This window comes from Esox lucius, chromosome 7, assembly GCF_011004845.1.
Source record: "Esox lucius isolate fEsoLuc1 chromosome 7, fEsoLuc1.pri, whole genome shotgun sequence".
In the NCBI taxonomy this organism is placed as follows: domain Eukaryota; kingdom Metazoa; phylum Chordata; class Actinopteri; order Esociformes; family Esocidae; genus Esox; species Esox lucius.
Window position 1 is genome coordinate 49591598 of NC_047575.1, and position 25273 is coordinate 49616870.

Sequence of the window (25273 nt, forward strand, 5' to 3'; positions counted from 1 at the left end):
ATATTCGTACACATCAGAATATAACAGAGCTATGGTCGCTTGATTAAGTCGTTCAATAATTCTTTACAGCCGTACCACCACATACAACTAGAGCCTGATCCAACACCACATAGACCTACAGCTAAGATTCAAATGTTGCTCTGTTTGAACAACCAGCTAAACAAATCAGACCTCATTTAACACACAGTCCCACTATGTGAATTGGTATGATTGAACAGGGAGTTTGCTTGCTTGGGACTTTTCAAATGGTTCCACTTCTCATATGAAGCTCAAGTCTTAGAAAGTTTGTGTCTGTGTGTGAATGCATCCAGTTATACAACTCTGTGGCTGACAGCAAACTACACTAATAATGTTATTGTCCATTATTAGCCCATTATTTTAATCATATATCACTAACCAATATATAGTACAGAATACAGAGACATCACTGTGCTTCCCAGAGGTCCTTTCTCTATCCCTTTGCTCTCTCTCTCTCTCTCTCTCTCACTCTCTTTCTCGCTCTCACTCACAGGCTTCCAGACTCAGACCACTAGGGCCTCTTCTCTCTCCACCAGCTGAAAACGTGAGCGCTCTTAACATCTCTCTGTTAGATGTATGATCCATCAGTCATCTCCAGCCATGGGACGGATGCTGACCTGACCTGGTTATGGTCCAGAACCTACAGTCTGACTTTTCTCTAGAGTCATGGGTATAAACAAGGCTATACATCTACTGAGGGCATGGCTTTGTATGAGACTATACATCTCTAGAGTCATAGTTAAAAAATAAGGCTACACATCTTAATTTTAATCCTTCTGTTCGTCACTCAAATCCTTCCTTTTCAACTTTTTTGGGAGGAAAGGAAAGAAAAAGGTGCAGTGGTCTCCTAATATTTTCTGGGGCTGTATGTATGTAACTTATAGGTCTTATATGAGCATATTGTAAACATATATTTGGTTGGATCAAGACATATGTACATATATGTCGAAATATAAAAAAATTGGTCAGATTGAAATATGTAATTGACATGTGTCTTTTAAAGCCACTCCTGTGTTGTCTTGGCTGTGTGCTTAGGATCATCTGTCTATGCTTTGCTCTGTTCAACATTCCCTTGATCCTGACAAGCCTCCCAGGCCCTGCCTCTGAAAAACATCCCTACATCAATATGCTGCCACCACCGTGTTTCATCGTAGGGATGGTTTTGGCAAGGTGATGAAACATCCCCACATCATTATGCTGCCACCACCATGTTTCATCATAGGGATGGTTTTGGCAAGGTGATGAACGGTGCCTGGTTTCCTCCAAACAACTTGGCATTCAAATTGAAGAGTATAATCTTGTTTGATCAGAAAATCTTGTTTCTCATGGTCTGAGAGTCCTTTAGATGCCTTTTGGCAAACTCCATGTGCCTTTAACCCTACATGCACACTGCCTGCTCACTAGCTCATATGTGAGGCATGCTCACATTCATATCCAACAAGAGCCAGCGAATTACAATGACAGTGGGCGGAGCAACTCACTGAGATAAAATCTCCCAGCGACAGTTGAGAGTTGAGAATTGTTAAACTTTATGCTAATTTCCAGCGATTGGGCAGTGATGGAGTTTGACGATTACCAAAGCCAGGCCATGTCCTCAGGGGGTGGGCTGACCAACTAGTGGAGGGTTTCACCTCCATATTCAACCTCTCCCTGTCTCTGTCTGCAGTCCCCTTCTGCTTCAAACAGACAACCATCGTCCCGGTACTGAAGAAACCTTCCATCACCTGCCTGAACAACTACCGCCCTGTAACACTGACCTCCACCATCATGTAGTGAATGACTACCGCCCTGTAACACTGACCTCCACCATCATGAATGACTACCACCCTGTAACACTGACCTCCACCATAATGAAGTGAATGACTACCACCCTGTAACACTGACCTCCACCATCATGTAGTGAATGACTACCACCCTGTAACACTGACCTCCACCATCATGAAGTGAATGACTACCGCCCTGTAACACTGACCTCCACCATCATGAAGTGAATGACTACCACCCTGTAACACTGACCTCCACCATCATGAAGTGAATGACTACCACCCTGTAGCACTGACCTCCACCATCATGAAGTGAATGACTACCACCCTGTAACACTGACCTCCACCATCATGAAGTGAATGACTACCGCCCTGTAACACTGACCTCCACCATCATGAAGTGAATGACTACCACCCTGTAACACTGACCTCCACCATCATGAAGTGAATGACTACCACCCTGTAACACTGACCTCCATCATCATGTAGTGAATGACTACCCCCCTGTAACACTGACCTCCACCATCATGAAGTGAATGACTACCGCCCTGTAGCACTGACCTCCACCATCATGAAGTGAATGACTACCGCCCTGTAACACTGACCTCCATCATCATGTAGTGAATGACTACCACCCTGTAACACTGACCTCCACCATCATGAAGTGAATGACTACCGCCCTGTAACACTGACCTCCACCATCATGAAGTGAATGACTACCACCCTGTAACACTGACCTCCACCATCATGAAGTGAATGACTACCGCCCTGTAACACTGACCTCCACCATCATGAAGTGAATGACTACCACCCTGTAACACTGACCTCTACCATCATGTAGTGAATGACTACCACCCTGTAACACTGACCTCCACCATCATGTAGTGAATGACTACCACCCTGTAACACTGACCTCCACCATCATGAAGTGAATGACTACCACCCTGTAACACTGACCTCCACCATCATGTAGTGAATGACTACCACCCTGTAACACTGACCTCCACCATCATGAAGTGCAGCTGGTCAGAACTCACTTCTGCTCCACCCTTCCTGACACCTTGGACACCTTTCAATTCACATACCGTCCCAATAGATGTACGGACGACGCCATCACCCTGACGACACTCACCACCCTCTGGAAAAAGGCAACACAAAATTGAGGATGCTGTTTGTGGACTTCAACTCTGCATTCAACACTATTGTGGCCACCAAGCTTGTTCCTAAGCTCAGGACCCTGGGACTCAACACCTCCCTTTGCAATTGTATCTTGGACTTCCTGACGGGCAGACCCCAGGTGGTGAGAATGGGCAACCTCACCTCCTCTGCACTGACCCTTAGCACCGGAGCCCCCCAGGGCTGTGTACTCAGTCCCCTCCTGTACTCCCTGTTCACACATGACTCCGTGGCCACACACAGCTCCAACATCATCCTCAAACTCACAGATGACACAACCATCCTGGGTCTCATCTCCAACATTAATGAGACTGTGTACAGAGATGAGGTAAGGAACCTGGCTACATGGTGCCAGGACAACAACCTCTCTCTCAACGTCTGTAATACTAAGGAGATGATGGTGGACTTCAGGAAGCAGCTTGGGGTTATGCCCCCCATATATCTCGATAGAGTGAAGTGGAGAGAGTCTCCGAATTCCAGTTTCTCAGTATGTTCATCAAGGATGACCTCACTTGGTCCAGACAAGCGAATTTGGCAGTGAAAACTGCCCAAAAACGACTATACTTCCTGAGGAGAAATCAGGGCATGTCTGCAAACACTCCCACCAACTTCTACAGGTGCACCATTGTAAGCATCCTCTCAGGCTGCATTACTACATGGTACAGCAGCTGCTCCACTGCGAATCGCAAAGCCTCCAGTGGGTGGTGAAGTCTGCAGAGGGCATCATTGGCTGCCATCTACCCTCCGTGCAAGGCATCTACCACACACTATGCCCTAGGAAAGCACTCAATATCAAAGGTCACAGCCACCCAGGCTCTGGTTTGTTCACCCTGCTGCCGTCTGGTAGACACTATTGGAGCATCAGGGCACTTCCAGACTCACAAAGCTTTTTTTCTCTCAGGCCATAAGGCTCCTCAACCAGTAACACTGATCACACACAAACTTTCCAGATGCTCTGCATGTACCATTCATAAGCATATTACACTCATATGTATCTATAATACTCAATGCTTCTGCCATAATGTTCATACTCCCCCATTTTTACTCAGTACTCTTCTTAATTCTCACAACATTGTTGTCAGGTGCCATATCATAAGACTTTGGCTGTGCAGGATGACGCTGTGTTGCTTGGTGCATTTGAAACTAGGTTGATGTTCTCTGCATGTTGAAGTTCCTTCTCTTTTCTACCTGCTAGCTTAAAGCTTTTTCACTAGCTCAGGAATGGATGATAAAGGGAATATTTTGGTGTCTAGTTTTCCCATTACTTACAATGCTTCTCTGGTTTTATTTAAAAAATGCAGATATGGGAGAATGTTTCAGAGATCGTTTGGGTATCACGGATGAGTGATACATATATAACGTAAAACAAAATATATTGCTATTTGAACATTGACAAATAATCTCAGCAGCAGATCGCCAGAGATTGAGCGATTTGCAAGTTGAGTGAGTGGGCGATGTGCATTTAGGGTTACTGAGGAGTGGCTTGCATCAGGCCACTCCCACCAAGCCTGATTGGTGGAGTGCTGCCAATGTGGTTGTCCTTCTGGATGATTCTTCCATCTCCACGAAGTAACTCTGAAGAGAGTGGCCATTGTGTTGTTGGCCACCTCCCTGACCAAATCCCTTCTCCTCAAGTGTCTGATATGAGGCTATACATCTCTGTAGAAACATGGCTTTATATGAGGCTATACATTTCTGTAGAAACATGGCTTTATATGAGGCTATACATCTCTGTAGAAACATGGCTTTATATGAGGCTATACATCTCTGTAGAAACATGGCTTTATATGAGGCTATACATCTCTGTAGAAACATGGCTTTATATGAGGCTATACATCTCTGTAGAAACATGGCTTTATATGAGGCTATACATCTCTGTAGAAACATGGCTTTATATGAGGCTATACATCTCTGTAGAAACATGGCTTTATATGAGGCTATACATCTCTGTAGAAACATGGCTTTATATGAGGCTATACATTTCTGTAGAAACATGGCTTTATATGAGGCTATACATCTCTGTAGAAACATGGCTTTATATGAGGCTATATATCTCTGTAGAAACATGGCTTTATATGAGGCTATACATCTCTGTAGAAACATGGCTTTATATGAGGCTATACATCTCTGTAGAAACATGGCTTTATATGAGGCTATACATCTCTGTAGAAACATGGCTTTATATGAGGCTATACATCTCTGTAGAAACATGGCTTTATATGAGGCTATACATCTCTCTATAGTCAAGGCTTTTTACGACGTTGTACATCTCAAGAGTCGAGGTAGACAGATGCCACATAACCTTTTATTATTACTAGATTTAGTTATTAATGCTGAAAATAAGATCCAACCTCAGTATCGCTGTTGTTCTCCCCCGCCCCCAGTAGCCTTTGACCAAATGAAGACTGTGATCTGGGATGTGGCAATGGCTGATTAGAATGTCATCAATGAACAGAGATAATGTGTCCAAGGAATGTTTGCTCAGACCGAGGAAACAGAGAGAGGCTTTCAGAGTATCTCAGACAAACACACACTCCCATCTGGAGCATCCACTTCTACTGTGGGTCTAGAAAACATCCAGCCCATTTGGGGTATTTTACTGGTTTATTTTTTATACATTTTCATAGTTTTTTTCCTTTGGATATTGTGGATTGTAAATAAAGCTTTTCTTTTACCCTTTATATTTATTACAACCCCTTCACTTTAATAAAAATGTTGTTATGGACTTAATTTATAATTGATGAAATATGTTTTTATCAAAAAACATGATTTTAGGAATGTCTGCCGATTTACAGAAAATAAAAAAATAATATTTCTCATTGATATAAGCATTCCTTTTTTTCATGGCTTTGTAGAAGCGATTTTGTTAGCAATCATATCTTTGAATCTTCTTGGGCGCGTCTCTACCAACTCACCTGGATTCAGACAGCTTCTCACTTTCTTCCTTTTAGATCCTCTAAAACTGTCAGATTGGATGAGTAATGTTGGCAAACTGCATGTTCGAGTTTGTCTTATCAATGATCACTAAAGACGTAGTATCTTTGAACAAAGTTTAATAAATATTAGAAAGTTACATTTGTCAACTATTGTAGCTGTCACCTAAGTTCTCCTCAGGTAGCATATTTGCGCCTTCTCAAATGTTAAACTTACTTTAGTTTATATGGACATTGGTATTTGTAGTTCTAGAACTAAACTATTAAATAAGTAGTTAGTCAGGTTCTACATTTCTTCCTTTCTTTACCGGAGACCATATGTCAACATAAAGTCATGGAGTTTAGCAGGTAGCCTTCACTCACAAACTGGTTGTGGTTCTCCAAGGTTCTTTGTGTTCTCTTGCTTCTCACACCCCCCCATAAGCAACTTCTTGTCCTTCTCCTCTGCTTTTCTTCTACCTAAGGTTGATTTATATGAAAAATATTTCTTTAGTTCCAGAATGTTCCATCTTGACAGAGGAATGTCAAGTACTGATCCAATATACAGGCCAGACAAACAGATTTTAAGCCTTTGTCCTCTAAATGGTCTCCACCTAGACATCGTCTCTATCTTGTAATAATGAATCCTCCTTGACATTGTTCTTCGGTCATGGTACTTTTTTTGAGCATCATGACATTTTTCCTGTAGCTTTCATCAGGTGGTTCATCAGTCGCTAAAGGCAGATGGTCTGTGTTAAGCAGGACTCTCAAGGTTCTTCCAATTATGAGCTCAAAATGTGTCTTTCCTGTCACCATATTTAATCAGGCACGGCACAGAGACAATATTTCAGGACTTGGTTAAAGCTTTCCACATCTGCATTAGCCAATGGATTCCACATCTGCATTAGCCAATGGATTCCACATCTGCATTAGCCAATGGAATCCACATTTGCATTAGCCAATGGAATCCACATCTGCATTAGCCAATGGATTTCCTACATGCATTAGCCAATGGGATCCACAGCTGCATTAGCCAATGGATTTCACATCTGTAATAGCCAATGGGTTCCACATCTGTAATAGCCAATGGGTTCCACATCTGCATTAGCCAATGGGATCCACATCTGCATTAGCCAATGGATGGAACAACAGTGTCTCCTGGTGTATGATACCTTTCCACTCCTAGTAGGATCTGAAGTCAGCTTGCAATTGTGGATCATAATTAGCCACTAGAACCGGAGGTGGTTCCCATCATGTGAAGATCTACTGATGAGCTGGAGCATCATGCAGCTCACAAAATATCAAGTTCTTCGGCAGATGTCGGCTTTCGGCAGATGTATCACTTGGCATTCAGACTAATGGTTTAGTTGTCGTCATCAGACCAGTGTTTATTTTGTCTCATGCTCTCTGAGTCCTTCAGGCAACATGTCATATGCCTTTTACTGAGGAGTAGCTTCCGTCCATCCACTCTATCATGAAGGCCCGACTGATGGAGGGCTGCAGAGACGGTTGTCCTTCCTTTTCCCATCTATGATGAAAAACTCTGAAGCCTGTTTAGAGTGGCCATTGAGATTAGCCGAACAAAGGCCCAAATTATTTAATCCAACGGTTATTTAACCAGGAAAGTCACTTCAGAACCAATGATCGTTTTCGAGATGACCACAACGAAGAAATTCAAATGCCCAACAGGACTGTACACAAAGAAACATCAATAATACATTATAAATAAATAGACAAAAATAAAGAATATTTAAATAGAGAGAGACTCAGATAAGAACTGGGCATTCAACAGGTGAAGTATACAGTCAGATATCAGCTTGTTTATTTTCGTTTTTGAAGGAGTGAGACAAGAGTGTCGTGCTTAAGGGTCTTTGCAACTCATTCCATTCATTGGCAGCAGCAAACGGAACTGAGTATTTCTCAACCGTGTTGCCGGGTTACAGTGTGGCTGTCTTCATGTTGGTGGATGCATCTCGCTATGAGAATAAGGTTTAGAATATTTAATAAAGGGACGTCAATTGACTGTATTGGATGCTGATGGAAAGACCCTCCTGAATATTCACAGACTCTTCATAAAAAAGATTAGCTGTGATGTCACAGGCATGACGTTTCAATCAGAACACTGATACGAACCAATCATTTCAAAACTTCCATTGGATCCACAATACATTGTCATACACTCAACCCTTAAACCACTTTTATCCAATTCCAAGTTAAGGTGAAAAGAAGACAGAGGACAGGTTATGGCGAGGACAGAGCATGGAAGACAGAGGACAGGTAATGACGAGGACAGAGCATGGAAGACAGAGGACAGTTTATGACGAGGACAGACCATGGAAGACAGAGGACAGGTTATGACGAGGACAGAGCATGGAAGACAGAGGACAGGTTATGACGAGGACAGAGCATGGAAGACAGAGGACAGGTAATGACGAGGACAGAGCATGGAAGACAGAGGACAGGTTATGACGAGGACAGAGCATGGAAGACAGAGGACAGGTAATGACGAGGACAGAGCATGGAAGACAGAGGACAGGTTATGACGAGGACAGAGCATGGAAGACAGAGGACAGGTTATGACGAGGACAGAGCATGGAAGACAGAGGACAGGTAATGACGAGGACAGAGCATGGAAGACAGAGGACAGGTTATGACGAGGACAGAGCATGGAAGACAGAGGACAGGTTATGATGAGGACAGAGCATGGAAGACAGAGGACAGGTTATGACAAGGACAGAGCATGGAAGACAGAGGACAGGTTATGACAAGGACAGAGCATGGAAGACAGAGGACAGGTAATGACGAGGACAGAGCATGGAAGACAGAGGACAGGTTATGACGAGGACAGAGCATGGAAGTGGGAATTGGACCAATTGATAGCAGCCCCTAAACTGTATTCTGAACACCTGTTCTTGGCAATGTTAATCAATTCTACAGCCCCTAGCTAGAAACTATCCTGAACACCTGTTATTGGCAATGTTAATCAATTCTACAGCCCCTAGCTAGAAACTATCCTGAACACCTGTTATTGGCAATGCTATTCAGTTCTATAGCAGTGCACACCCCCTTGTGGTGACTAGAGGCAAAAACACATGACCCCACACAGTTACCTCCCCTGATCTTGATCAGACCTTCCTGCTGTCAACATCCTGCCTCAGAGCAATTGATTTACCTATTGAATCACCTTCTTTGGGATGACTACATGTGAAGACCTCTGGACTTCTCTGTCATCTGTCTGTCTGACCTATTGGGCCCATCTCACTCCCGCTGCATGTAAAGAGTTTCACTTCCAAGAAACCTTTCTCCCACTGTTGCTGTCTGCTATAGACCTTCCTCTGCTCCTGTGTTATCTGATAGACCTCCCTCTGCTCCTGTGTTATCTGATAGACCTCCCTCTGCTCCTGTGTTATCTGATAGACCTCCCTCTGCTCCTGTCTGTCTGCTACAGAACACCGACCCACAGTCCTGGATAAACCTGCTCCACTCAAAAATCCCTATCAAGCCCCTGCTATGTCAGCCCCTACACAATAGAAAAACAACACTTTCCAAAATGTTTTATTTCACACTTCAACAACATCTGCTACAGTAGTAATTATACAATCTGTTTATTTTTCTGAATATGATGCGGATAACTAGAGCACGTAATTAAACAGGTCAGAAATCAAACAGATGAACAGACAGATACACAGGTGTTGGTCATAAAATTTGAATATCATCAAAAAGTTGATTTATTTCAGTAATTCCATTCAAAAAGTGAAACTTGTATAATGTATACATTCATTCCACACAGACTGATATATTTCAAAGATTTTTATTTTTTTATTTTGATGATTATAACTGACAACTAATGAAAACCCCAAATTCAGTATCTAAGAAAATTTGAATATTGTGAAAAGGTTCAATATTGAAGACACCTGGTGCCACACTCTAATCAGCTAATTAACCCAAAACACCTGCAAAGGCCTTTAAATGGTCTCTCAATCTAGTTCTGTAGGCAACACAATCATGGGGAAGAAGACTGCTGACTTGACAGCTGTCCAAAAGACAACCATTGACACCTTGCACAAGGAGGGCAAGACACAAAAGGTCATAGCTAAAGAGGCTGGCTGTTCACAGAGCTCTGTGTCCAAGCACATTAATAGAAAGGCGAAGGGAAGGAAAAGATGTGGTAGAAAAAGTGTACAATCAATAGGGATAACCGCACCCTGGAGAGGATTGTGAAACAAAACCCATTCAAAAATATAGGGGAGATTCACAAAGAGTGGACTGCAGCTGGAGTCAGTGCTTCAAGAACCACCATGCACAGACATATGCAAGAAATGGGTTTCAGCTGTCGCATTCCTGTGTCAAGCCACTCTTGAACAAGACACAGCGTCAGAAGCGTCTTGCCTGGGCTAAAGACAAAAAGGACTGGACTGCTGCTGAGTTATGTTCTCTGATGAAAGTAAATTTTGCATTTCCTTTGGAAATCAAGGTCCCAGAATCTGGAGTAAAAGAGGAGAGGCACAGAATCCACGTAGCTTGAAGTCCAGTGTAAAGTTTCCACAGTCAGTGATGGTTTGGTGTGCCATGTCATCTGCTGGTGTTGGTCCACTGTGTTTTCTGAGGTCCAAGGTCAACGCAGCCGGCTACCAGGAAGTTTTAGAGCACTTCATGCTTCCTGCTGCTGACCAACTTTATGGAGATGCAGATTTCATTTTCCAACAGGACTTGGCACCTGCACAAAGTGCCAAAGCTACCAGTACCTGGTTCAAGGACCATGGTATCCCTGTTCTTAATTGGCCAGCAAACTCGCCTGACCTTCACCCTATAGAAAATCTATGGGGTATTGTGAAGAGGAAGATGCGATACGCCAGATCCAATAATGCAGAAGAGCTGAAGGCCGCTATCAGAGCAACCTGGGCTCTCATAACACCTGAGCAGTGCCACAGACTGATCGACTCCATGCCACGCCGCATTGCTGCAGTAATTCAGGCAAAAGGAGCCCCAACTAAGTATTGAGTGCTGAACATGCTCATACTTTTCATGTTCATACTTTTCACTTGGCCAACATTTCTAAAAATATTTATTTTGTATTGGTATTAAGTATTATTCTAATTTTCTGAGATACTGAATTTGGGATTTTCATTAGTGGTCAGTTATAATCATCACGATTAAAAGAAATAAACATTTAAAATATGTCAGTCCGTGTGTAATGAATGAATATAATATACAAGTTTCACTTTTTGAATGGAATTACTGAAATAAATCAACTTTTTGATGATATTCTAATTTGATGACCAGCACCTGTAGATGGATAGAAGGTTATTAACATGCTAGGGCCCACTGAAGGCCCTGACCCACAGTTTAAGAAACCCTGTTATATAACATCCTCTGATACTGACTATTGACCAGGTTAAATAAGGTGATGTGTTGGATGAGTGGATGGTAAAGCATTAGTGTAACATATTACAGTCATGCCAATTTGTTGTCTGGGCAGATAAGACATCAACATGCAGTAACACCTAGATGCCTGACAGGGGGCGCTATTGTCACCATCAATAATGACGATACAAGGAACAGCCTCCATAAAAAATTATGGATGATTCAGGATTTCAGAAACATGCTTCCAATACATGTATTGAGTTGTTTGTTTTACATGTTTTATTTAAAAAAATTAATGAGACATTATTGGCCTCTATTTAATTCATGAATCAGTATTTACTGTTTGAAAAGTATTCATTGCTGTCTGTAATGTAATTTATTTTTCAATATATTTAGTCTAGGTAGGTGGTTTATCATATTGCAAAATTCCCCTCCCTAGAAGACAGTAAACAGAAATGAATATAGAGTCCAGATTTTAATCAAGATAATTAATTAATCTTAGTACAATGAAGATAGGAAATGTTTCACCAGTGGCTTTTCTGACCTCTACGTTCAAAAATACCAAGTTCAAACAATGTGAAATTCAATGTGAAAGGGTTCAAAAACAAACTAACCCCAACTACATTTTCTAATCTGACTGCTAACCCCAACTAGATTCATTGTCATTGTCACAATATTTATTCAGCAGTGAAAAGACTATTCAAAACATTGCTGAGAACAGCAGTTAAATTGCATTCGTGATTGAAAAGTTGTAACATTCATGTGTGTATGCCATCTTTCCCTGATCGTATCCCATGGAGGAGTTGCACAAAGACTTCAGCTGTCCAGGGTTAAAATATAAACCCTATCATTGGTTCTCTATGAAGGACTGGACTCTGATTGGTTGGGTTACCTCATAAACACACACATGGCCACACCTTGTTAGTGGCTTGATCCTTGTTCCCATTTATCTTAAGTGGAAATCATGTCGGTCACGAACACAAACACACACCCAGACACACTCAGACACACCCAGACACACTTACTCAAACACACACGCCCAGACACACTCACACCCACCCACACCCCCAGACCCACACACCCAGAAACACTCACACCCACCCAGACACACACACACCCAGACACACTCACACACACATGAATGCTAGCAGCAGAGAGAACAGCAGGGTGTAGATGCAGTCAACCATCCGAGGAGCTGCAGGAAGAAGTGAATGACGGGATTTTACTCATTAAAGAATGAAACAGATTGTTTCACTGTTATTTCTTTACCTATTTCACTTCAGGTACTTACCATCAGACTTTCCCTCTGGAAGAGAAGAAGAAGAAGACAATGTTATTTAATATCACATAAGAACATGTTATATAATATCCCATTAGACCACATTAGATAATATCACATTAGACCACGTTAAATCATTGTGATTAAGATGAAACCATTGAGCTTCTACACCCAGGTAACTAGGCTGGACACCACCATGTCACCTGATCTATCGAACAACAACACCAGAACACCAAGACTAGAACATCTAAACTACAACACAGACTAGAATACCAAGACTAGAACACCTAAAATACAACACAGACTAGAATACCAAGACTAGAACACCTAGACCAGAATCCTGTGATGGGAACACCTAGACTAGAACACCAAGACCAGAACCCTGTGATGGGAACACCTAGACTAGAACAACAAGACAAGAACCTTGGAGCACTGTCTCGTAAATATTGAGAGCTCTGTCTCCTAAAACCATAACCCTAACCCTTATAAAACCATTACCCTAACCCTCATAAAACCATAACCATTACCCTCATAAACCATAACCCTAACCCTCCTAAAATCATAACCCTAACCCTCCTAAAATCATAACCCTAACCCTCCTAAAACCATAACCATTACCCTCCTAAAACCATAACCATAACCCTCCTAAAATCATAACCCTAACCCTCCTAAAACCATAACCATAAACCTCCTAAAACCATAACCATTACCCTCCTAAAATCATAACCCTAACCCTCCTAAAACCATAACCATTACCCTCCTAAAACCATAACCATTACCCTCCTAAAACCATAACCATTACCCTCCTAAAACCATAACCATTACCCTCCTAAAACCATAACCATAACCCTCCTAAAACCATAACCATTACCCTCCTAAAACCATAACCATAACCCTCCTAAAACCATAACCCTAACCCTCCTAAAATCTACATCCTAACCCCAAAATATCTCACTAGCAAAAAGGATCCCATTCAGATACATTTCTAGATTTTGGATTGAGTTTACAAACACACACACACAGTGAGACAGAGGACTATACACACACACACACACAGTGAGACAGAGGACTATACACACACACACACACACACACACACACACAGTGAGACAGAGGACTATACACACACACACACACACACAGTGAGACAGAGGACTATACACACACACACAGTGAGACAGAGGACTATACACACACACACAGTGAGACAGAGGACTATACACACACACACACACACACACACACACACACACACAGTGAGACAGAGGACTATTCACACACACACACACACAGTGAGACAGAGGACTATACACACACACACAGTGAGACAGAGGACTATACACACACACACACACACACACAGTGAGACAGAGGACTATACACACACACACACACACACACAGTGAGACAGAGGACTATACACACACACAGTGAGACAGAGGACTATACACACACACACACACACACAGTGAGACAGAGGATTATTCACACACACACAGTGAGGAAGAGGACTATACACACACACACACACAGTTAGACAGAGGACTATACACACACACACAGTGAGACAGAGGACTATTCACACACACACACACACACACAGTGAGACAGAGGACTATTCACACACACACAGTGAGACAGAGGACTATACACACACACACAGTGAGAAAGAGGACTATTCACACACACACAGTGAGACAGAGGACTATACACACACACACACAGTTAGACAGAGGACTATACACACACACACACAGTTAGACAGAGGACTATACACACACACACACACACAGTGAGACAGAGGACTATACACACACACACACAATGAGACAGAGGACTATACACACACACACAGTGAGACAGAGGACTATACACACACACACACACACACAGTGAGACAGAGGACTATACACACACACACACACACACACAGTGAGACAGAGGACTATTCACACAAACACACAATGAGACAGAGGACTATACACACACAGTGAGACAGAGGACTATACACACACAGTGAGACAGAGGACTATACACACACACACACACACACACAGTGAGACAGAGGACTATACACACACACACACACACACAGTGAGACAGAGGACTATACACACACACACACACAGTGAGACAGAGGACTATACACACACACACACAGTGAGACAGAGGACTATACACACACACACACAGTGAGACAGAGGACTATTCACACACACACACAGTGAGACAGAGGACTATACACACACACACACACACACACAGTGAGACAGAGGACTATACACACACACACACACAGTGAGACAGAGGACTATACACACATACACACAGTGAGACCGAGGACTATACACACACACACAGTGAGACAGAGGACTAAACACACACACACACAGTGAGACAGAGGACTATACACACACAGTGAGACAGAGGACTATACACACACACACACAGTGAGAAAGAGGACTATACACACACACACACAGTGAGAAAGAGGACTATTCACACACACACACACAGTGAGACAGAGGACTATACACACACACACACAGTGAGACAGAGGACTATACACACACACACACACACAGTGAGACAGAGGACTATACACACACACACACACACACACAGTGAGACAGAGGACTATACACACACACACACACAGTGAGACAGAGGACTATTCACACACACACACACACACAGTGAGACAGAGGACTATAAAACACACACACAGTGAGACAGAGGACTATTCACACACACACACACACACAGTGAGACAGAGGACTATACACACACACACACACACAGTGAGACAGAGGACTATACACACATACACACAGTGAGACAGAGGACTATACACACACACAGTGAGACAGAGGACTATACACACACACACACACACACACACACACAGTGAGACAGAGGACTATACACACACACACACACACAGTGAGACAGAGGACTATACACACACACACACACACAGTGAGACAGAGGACTATTCACACACACACACAGTGAGACAGAGGACTATACACACACACACACAGTGAGACAGAGGACTATACACACACACACACACAGTGAGACAGAGGACTATACACACACACACACACAGTGAGACAGAGGACTATACACACACACACACAGTGAGACAGAGGACTATACACACACACACACAGTGAGACAGAGGACTATACACACACACACACACAGTGAGACAGAGGACTATACACACACACACAGTGAGACAGAGGACTATACACACACACACAGTTAAGTGTCTGACCTGTGATGGTAAATGTTGTCTCCATGCCGGCGTGGATGTGGTCAGCGACGTGGCAGTGAAGCAGCCATGTACCAGGATGACCTGCTATCATCTCCACCGTCTGAAATGTCCCCGGGAAGAGGTCAAACACATCCGCACGGTGGATACTGTCCATCTGTCACACACACAAAAACACACACAGACCGGGAGATATGTAAGGGGACCAGGTCACATCTAGGTTGAGGTCCGGGGACTGTTCTATATTTGGTTGAGATCGGGGGACTGTGTACTATTGGGTTGAAGTCTGGGGACTGTGCTGTATTGAGTTGAGGTCTGGGGTCTGTGCTGTATTGGGTCGAAGTCTTGGGACTGTGCTGTATTGGGTTGAAGTCTGGGGACTGTGCTGTATTGAGTTAAGGTCTGGGGTCTGTGCTGTATTGGGTCGAAGTCTTGGGACTGTGCTGTATTGAGTTGAGGTCTGGGGTCTGTGCTGTATTGGGTCGAAGTCTTGGGACTGTGCTGTATTGGGTTGAGGTCTTGGGACTGTGCTGTATTGGGTTGAGGTCTGGGGACTGTGCTGTATTGGGTTGAGGTCTGGTTTGATGTCTGGGGACCTGGCTGTATTGGTTTGAGGTCTGGGGTCTGTGCTGTATTGGGTTGAGGTCTGGGGACTGTGCTGTATTGGGATGAGGTCTGGGGACTGTGCTATATTGGGTTGAGGTCTGTGGACTGTGCTGTATTGGGTTGAGGTCTTGTTTGATGTCTGGGGACTTTACTATATCAAGTTGAGGTCTGGGGTCTGTGCTGTATTGGGTTGTGGTCTCGGGACTGTGCTGTATTGGTTTGAGGTCTGGGGACTGTGCTGTATTGGGTTGAGGTCTGGGGACTGTGCTGTATTGGGATGAGGTCTGGGGACTGTGCTGTATTGGGATGAGGTCTGGGGACTGTGCTGTATTGGGTTGAGGTCTGGGGACTGTGCTGTATTGTGTTGAGGTCTTGTTTGATGTCTGGGGACTATGCTGTATTGGGTTGAGGTCTGGGGACTGTGCTATATTGGGTTAAGGTCTGAGATCTATGGTAAAGGGAGACCATAATTGATTCAGTATCTTTCTAAATAGAGGTAACACAATCTACTGGAGCGTGGAAGCTGGATAACAATAAGGAAGGTGAAGACATTTTGTAAAAAAGAGAAGACATTCTGTAAAAAGGTGAATAAGTTCTGTTGAGTTGAGTAAGAAGGAGAAGATGTAAAAAGGAGATGAGTAAAAAGGAGAATATGTTGTGTAAGAAGGAGAAGATATGTAAAAAGGAGAATATGTTGGATTAAAAGGAGAATACATTGTGTCAAAAGGAGAGTGTGTGTAAAAATTCAACCGAGGATGGCGTTGCAGGCTGCCAAGGTTAGTTGGTGCGCAATGTTCTGCCTTATTTTGTGTGTTAAATCAGTGTTCTGTAACAATTCTCAGATTGTTTTCTCAAGAGAAGAGCTCATGTACATCAGGAAACAACTCCAGTGGATTTATTCCCGGATGTTCTCGTAACAGCAGTTGAATTACTGGACATTCTGGCCAGAGCTACACGAAGGGAATTTATTTTTGATCCCCTGCTGATTTTGTAAATGATCGCATCGCATCATCTTCCGCTTAATCCGGGGCCGGGTCGCGGGGGCAGCAGTCTAAGCAGGGATGCCCAGACTTCCCTCTCCCCAGACACTTCCTCCAGCTCTTCCGGGGGGACACCGAGGCGTTCCCAGGCCAGCCGGGAGACATAGTCCCTCCAGCGTGTCCTAGGTCTTCCCCGGGGTCTCTTCCCGGTGGGACGGGACCAGAACACCTTCCCAGGAAGGCGTCCCGGAGGCATCCGAAACAGATGCCCAAGCCACCTCAGCTGACCCCTCTCGATGTGGAGGAGCAGCGGCTCTACTCTGAGCTCCTCCCGGGTGACCGAGCTTCTCACCCTATCTCTAAGGGATCGCCCAGCCACCCTGCGGAGAAAGCTCATTTCGGCCGCCTGTATCCGGGATCTTGTCCTTTCGGTCATGACCCAAAGCTCATGACCATAGGTGAGAGTAGGAACGTAGATTGACCGGTAAATCGAGAGCTTCGCCTTACGGCTCAGCTCTTTCTTCACCACGACAGACCGATACATCGACCGCATTACTGCAGAAGCTGCACCGATCCGTCTGTCAATCTCCCGTTCCATCCTTCCCTCACTCGTGAACAAGACCCCTAGATACTTAAACTCCTCCACTTGAGGCAGGCACTCTCCACCAACCTGAAGTGGGCAAGCCACCCTTTTCCGACTGATGACCATGGCCTCGGATTTGGAGGTACTGATTTTCATCCCCACCGCTTCACACTCGGCTGCAAACCGTCCAAGTGCATGCTGAAGGTCCTGGCTTGAAGGGGCCAACACGACAACATCATCCGCAAAGAGCAGAGACGAAATCGTGTGGTCCCCAAACCTGACACCCTCCGGCCCCTGGCTGCGCCTAGAAATTCTGTCCATAAAAATTACGAACAGAACCGGTGACAAAGGGCAGCCCTGCCGGAGTCCAACATGCACAGGGAACAAGTCTGACTTACTGCCGGCAATGCGGACCAAGCTCCTGCTTCGGTCGTACAGGGACCTGACAGCCCTTAGCAAAGGACCCAGGACCCCATATTCCCGAAGCACCCTCCACAGGATGCCACGAGGGACACAGTCGAATGCCTTCTCCAAATCCACAAAACACATGTGGACTGGTTGGGCAAACTCCCATGAACCCTCCATCACCCTGTAGAGGGTATAGAGCTGGTCCAGTGTTCCGCGGCCTGGACGAAAACCACACTGTTCCTCCTGAATCCGAGGTTCTACTATCGGCCGTATTCTCCTCTCCAGAACCCTGGCATAGACTTTCCCGGGGAGGCTGAGAAGTGTGATCCCCCTATAGTTGGAACACACCCTCCGGTCCCCCTTCTTATAAAGAGGGACCACCACCCCGGTCTGCCATCCCAGAGGCACTGTCCCCGACTGCCACGCGATGTTGCACAGGCGTGTCAGCCAAGACAGCCCCACAACATCCAGAGACTTGAGGTACTCAGGGCGGATCTCATCCACCCCCGGTGCCTTGCCACCGAGGAGTTTCTTAACCACCTCGGTGACTTCAGCCCGGGTGATGGACGAGTCCACCTCTGAGCCCTCATCCTCTGCTTCCTCAATGGAAGACGTGACGGCGGGATTGAGGAGATCCTCGAAGTATTCCTTCCACCGCCCGACGACATCCTCAGTTGAGGTCAACAGCTGCCCACCTCTACTGTAAACAGCGTTGGTAGGGCACTGTTTCCCTCTCCTGAGGCGCCGGATGGTTTGCCAGAATCTCTTCGAGGCCAGCCGATAGTCCTTCTCCATGGCCTCACCGAACTCCTCCCAGGCCCGAGTTTTTGCCTCCACAACCACCCGGGCTGCAGCCCGCTTGGCCTGTCGGTACCCGTCAGCTGCCTCAGGAGTCCCACAAGCCAACCAGGCCTGATAGGACTCCTTCTTCAGCTTGACGGCATCCCTTACTTCCGGTGTCCACCACCGGGTTCGGGGATTGCCGCCTCGACAGGCACCGGAGACCTTACGGCCACAGCTCCGAGCGGCCGCTTCGACAATGGCGGTGGAGAACATGGTCCACTCGGACTCAATATCTCCAACCTCCCTCGGGATCCAGTCGAAGCTCTGCCGGAGGTGGGAGTTAAAGATCTCTCTGACAGGAGACTCGGCCAGACGTTCCCAGCAGACCCTTACAGTACGCTTGGGCCTGCCGAGTCTGTCCAGCTTTCTCCCCCGCCATCGGATCCAACTCACCACCAGGTGGTGATCAGTTGACAGCTCCGCCCCTCTCTTCACCCGAGTGTCCAAGACATACGGCCGCAGGTCAGATGAGACGACAACAAAGTCGATCATCGACCTGCGGCCTAGGGTGTCCTGGTGCCACGTGCACTGATGGACACCCTTATGCTTGAACATGGTGTTCGTTATGGACAAACTGTGACTAGCACAGAAGTCCAATAACTGAACACCACTCGGGTTCAGATCAGGGGGGCCGTTCCTCCCAATCACGCCCCTCCAGGTGTCACTGTCGTTGCCCACGTGGGCGTTGAAGTCCCCCAGTAGAACAATAGAGTCCCCAGTCGGAGCACTTTCCAGCACCCCTCCCAGAGACTCCAAGAAGGTCGGGTACTCTGCACTGCCGTTCGGCCCGTAGGCACAAACAACAGTGAGAGACCTATCCCCGACCCGTAGGCGCAGGGAAACGACCCTCTCGTTCACCGGGGTAAACTCCAACACATGGCGGCAGAGCTGGGGAGCTATAAGCAAACCCACACCAGCCCGCCGCCTCTCACCATGGGCAACTCCAGAGTGGTGAAGAGTCCATCCTCTCTCAAGGAGTGTGGTTCCAGAGCCCAAGCCGTGCGTAGAGGTGATCCCGACTACCTCTAATCGGAACCTCTCAACCTCACGCACTAGCTCAGGCTCCTTCCCCGCCAGCGAGGTAAATGATCAGTCTATAATTTTAATGGTAGGTTTATTAGAACAGTGATAGATAACAAAGGAATCCAGAAAAATGTTATGAATTAATTTGCATTTTAATGAGTGAAATAAGTATTTGCAAAACAAGACTTACTACTTGGTGGCAAAACCCTTGTTGGCAATCACAGAGATCAGATGTTTCTTGTAGTTGGCCACCAGGTTTGCACACATCTCAGGAGGGATTTTGTCCCACTCCTCTTTGCAGATCTTCTCCAGGTCATTAAGGTTTTGAGACTGATGTTTGGCAACTTGAACCTTCAGTTCCCTCCACAGATTTCCTATGGGATTAAGGTCTGGAGACTGGCTAGGCCACTCCAGGACCTTAATGTGCTTCTTCTTGAGCCACTCCTTTGTTGCCTTGGCCGTGTGTTTTCGGTTATTGTCATGCTGGAATACCCATCCACGAGCCATTTTCAATGCCCTGGCTGAGGGAAGGAGGTTCTCACCCAACATTTCTCACCAAGTTGCTTGGCGATGGTCTTGTAGCCCATTCCAGCCCTGTGTAGGCCTACAATCTTGTCCCTGACATCCTTGGACAGCTCTTTGATCTTGGCCATGGTGGAGAGTTTGGAATCTGATTGACTGATTGCTTCTGTGGACAGGTGTCTTTTATAGGTGTCTGGATTTTTTTGTTGTTATGCTATCTCTCATTGTTCAAATAGTCTACGTTAAAATTATAGACTGATAATTTCTTTGTCAGTGAGCAAACGTACAAAATCAGCAGGGGATCAAATACTTTTTTCCCTCCCTGTACATCTGCTCTTAGTCAAGCAGTAAAACGCAGCCGGAAAGGTGAACGAGCCAGGTCGCTGGAACATTCAAGATGCCGTAGACTATGGACTCCGCTACCTGGAACATTCAAGGTGCCGTAGACTATGGACTCTGCTACCTGGAACATTCAGGGTGCCGTAGACTATGGACTCCGCTACCTGGAACATTCAAGGTGCCGCAGACTATGGACTCCGCTACCTGGAACATTCAGGGTGCCGTAGACTATGGACTCCGCTACCTGGAACATTCAAGGTGCCGCAGACTATGGACTCCGCTACCTGGAACATTCAAGGTGCCGCAGACTATGGACTCCGCTACCTGGAACATTCAAGGTGCCGTAGACTATGGACTCCGCTACCTGGAACATTCAGGGTGCCGTAGACTATGGACTCCGCTACCTGGAACATTCAGGGTGCCGTAGACTATGGACTCCGCTACCTGGAACATTCAAGGTGCCGTAGACTATGGACTCCGCTACCTGGAACATTCAGGGTGCCGTAGACTATGGACTCCGCTACCTGGAACATTCAGGGTGCCGTAGACTATGGACTCTGCTACCTGGAACATTCAAGGTGCCGTAGACTATGGACTCCGCTACCTGGAACATTCAAGGTGCCGTAGACTATGGACTCCGCTACCTGGAACATTCTTCGCTAACATGTGATCACTCAGCAAAAACTGACTTCACTTCCTGTTGGGGAAAACAGAGATCTCTCCTCATCATCCACCTTGTGTTTCACTGAATGTGGCTGTGTGGATCCATACCGGATCTATACCGGGTCCATACCGGACTCAGCCCTGCAACTGCTGGTTTCTCCACCTTCCCGGTGGATCGTGACACAGAACTCTCAGGCCAAAGGAAGGGTAGAAGGAATATGTTTCTACATTAACAATGCCTGGGATAAAGATGTGATACTCATACTACAGCCCTATTCCCCTGACCTGGAATCATTTTTAACAACTGCAAACCTTTCTACAGCCTGAGGGAATTCTCTTCATTTATCCTGGTTGGTGTTTACATTCCACCATCAGCCAATGTGCACGAGACACAACAGCAGCTGGCCGAACAGATTTTCCAGGCAGAGCAGTCATACCCGGACTCCTTAGTGATTGTTCTCTGCGACTTCAACAAAGGTAACCTAAGCCATGAACTCCCGAAATATTAACAGTTTATTCAAACCCAGACCAGAGAGTCAAACCCTTTGGATCACTGCCAATCAACAATGTCTATCAGGCTGTGCCCCGGGCTGCTCTGGGACTCCCAGACCACGTCATGGTCATCTAATACCCACATGCAGGGAAAAACGAACACTTTCCAAGCCTGTTGTGCGAAGGTCAAAGATGTGAAGCAGTGAAGGAACAGAGGATTTGTCTGAGTGTCTGGAATGTGTCCAGCCATCAACACCACCCCCCACTATCAGGGTACATTCACATTCATCCATCCCAATCATCCCCACCATGGGGCCCATTCACATTCATCCATCCCAATCATCCCCACCATCGGGGCACATTCACATTCATCCATCCCAATCATCCCCACCATCGGGGCACATTCACATTCATCCATCCCAATCATCCCCACCATTGGGGCCCTGTACACCAACAGCTGCACCTCCAGACACCACTCTGTCAAGCTCCTGAAGTTTGCAGATGACACCAACTTCATCAGACTTATTTCTGATGGATACAAGTCCGCCTACAGGTGGGAGATTGACCATCTGGTGTCCTGGTGCAGTCAGAACAACTTGGAGCTCAATCCCCTAAAGACTGTGGAGATGATAGTGGACTTCAGAAGAAGCCCAGCTGCCCTTCCCCCCATCTCCCTGGGTGGTTCCCCAGTCAACTCTGTGGAGTCCTTTTACTTTCTGGGCACAACCATCGCCCAGGACCTCAAGTGGGAGCTGAACCTCACCTCTCTTACAAAGTAGACCAGAGGATGTAAGTCCTGCAACAGCTAAAAGAGTTCAACCTGCCAATGACTATGATGGTGCATTTCTACACTGCCATCATAGTCCATTCTGACCTCCTCCATCACCGACCGTCTGGTACGCTGCCCATTGCCAAGGACAAGGCCAGGCTGCAACGCATCATCCACTCTACAAAGAAGGTGAATGGCTGCAATCTGCGGTCTCTACACGACCTACACACCTCCAGGACGCAGAGGTGAGCGGCAAAGATTGGGTCTGATCACTCTCACCCTGGAAATGGACTATTCAGAATTCTCCCCTCTGGCAGAAGGCTGAGGTCTATCAGGAACAAAACCTCCCGCCACAAGAACAGTTTTTTTCCTACAGCGGTATGCCTCATGAACATGCCCCTGGAACCAAACTCACTATAGCCCGCTCGTGACAAACACACAACCCTCAACTGGACAAATCCATAACCCTCTCCCACATTAACACAACCCTCAACTAGACAAATATTTTACCCCTCCCCACATACATAAACAACCCTCAACTGGACAAATATTTTACCCCTCCCCACATACATAAACAACCCTCAACTGGACAAATATTTTACTCCTCCCCACATACATAAACAACCCTCAACTGGACAAAATATTGGACCTTTTCACATTTTTATTAATTTATTGTGCAGTCTATTATTTTTATGCTCAGTCCACTGTTCTTATTTGTTTTTACTTCCCTCATTCCTTTTGAATTAATTGTTGCGCCAATAGCCAGTTGTTTGTTGTGAGACTTGGCTATAAAACCCTTTCTGAATCTGAAAAAGGAGAATATGTTGTGTAAAAAGGAGAATATGTTGTGTAAAAAGGAGAATATGTTGTGTAAAAAGGAGAATATCAATCAATCAATCAATCAAAATTTATTTATAAAGCGCTTTTTACAACAGCAGTTGTCACAAAGTGCTTTACAGAGACACCCGGCCTTAAACCCCAAGGAGCAAACAACAGTAGTGTTGAATTTCAGTGGCTAGGAAAAACTCCCTAAGAAGGTCGAATTTTAGGAAGAAACCTAGAGAGGACCCAGGCTCAGAGGGGTGACCAGTCCTCTTCTGGCTGTGCCGGGTGAGATATTAAGAGTCCAATTGGAATAATAAATAAATTTCTCTTGGCTAAATCCAGAGTATATTTGATTTTAGACTAGGTCAGAAGTATGACCAGGTGGACAAGGACAGGAACAGCAACGGTCCCCCCAAACCAGGTAATCCGCAGGTGTGGACCAGGACCTCATCTCCTTCTCAAATGTAAAATTGGAGGAAACTGAGAAAAGTTAGTAGTACATCCCTCATGTCCCCCAGCACAATAATATAGCAGCGTAACACCTTGGAAACTGAGACGGGGGGGTCCGGTGACACTGTGGCCCTACCCGGGGGAGGCCCCGGACAGGGCCCAACAGGCAGGAAATCAATCCAACCACATTGCCAGGCATCAACCAAAGGGACACCCACCAACCGCAACCCCCCTGAATGAGGGCCGAGTATTGCTAGTAGCGTACAGCCCAACTGCACAAGTGCGCAATAGAGAGTCAACAACAAGCCATTGACTCTTCCCCCGAAGGGCATTGGAGGGAGGGCATCCCAGTGGCGACGAGAGCCCACCTGGCAAGACAGCAAGGGTGGACAGTATCAAGCCTACTGGTCACCTTCACGCCCCCGGGCCAGGCTACACCTAATTATAAACCGTGCTGTAGAGATGAGTTTTTAGTAGACACTTGAAAGTTTGCACTGAGTTTGCATTTCTAACCTTAATTGGCAGATCATTCCAAAGGAGTGGAGCTCTATGAGAAAAGGCCCTGCCGCCAATTGTTTGTTTAGAAATTCTAGGTACAATTAAAAGGCCTGCGTCTTGCGATCTAAGGTTACGTGTAGGTATATATGGCTGGATCATTTCAGCAAGGTAAGTAGGAGCAAGTCCATGCATTGATTTATAGGTTAAGAGTAAAACCTTAAAATCAGCCCTAACCCTAACAGGCAGCCAATGTAAGGACGCCAGGACAGGAGTAATGTGTTCAAATTTTTTTGTTCTAGTTAGGATTCTAGCAGCTGTGTGCAGCACTAATTGAAGTTTATTTATTAATTTGTCTGGATAACCAGAGATAAGAGCATTGCAGTAATCTAATCTAGAAGTAACGAAAGCATGGATTAATTTTTCTGCATCAGTTTTTGATAGGAAGTTTCTAATTTTTGCGATGTTTCGAAGATGAAAATA

The 25273-nt window shown here is 45.6% G+C and overlaps 1 protein-coding gene and 1 long non-coding RNA gene across 2 annotated transcripts in view; both read right to left on the minus strand.

Moving 5' to 3' along the window:
- Nucleotides 1-7669: 7669 nt before the first annotated feature.
- LOC109615939 lies at nucleotides 7670-9613 on the minus strand. Its single transcript, XR_002196943.3, has 2 exons — nucleotides 9289-9613; nucleotides 7670-9258 (listed from the first exon to the last, which is right to left on the minus strand). It is a non-coding gene; the product is annotated as an uncharacterized LOC109615939 (long non-coding RNA).
- A 2687-nt stretch (nucleotides 9614-12300) lies between these two features.
- LOC105006942 (ferroxidase HEPHL1) overlaps nucleotides 12301-25273 on the minus strand; it is a 60238-nt gene continuing 47265 nt past the window's right edge. The window contains exons 18-20 of the mRNA XM_029120928.2: nucleotides 15796-15949; nucleotides 12525-12539; nucleotides 12301-12428 (exon numbers count right to left, since the gene is read on the minus strand). Of these exons, the coding sequence (XP_028976761.2) occupies nucleotides 12361-12428; nucleotides 12525-12539; nucleotides 15796-15949 (237 nt within the window). The 3' untranslated portion in view covers nucleotides 12301-12360. The remainder of the gene's footprint in view (nucleotides 12429-12524; nucleotides 12540-15795; nucleotides 15950-25273) is intronic.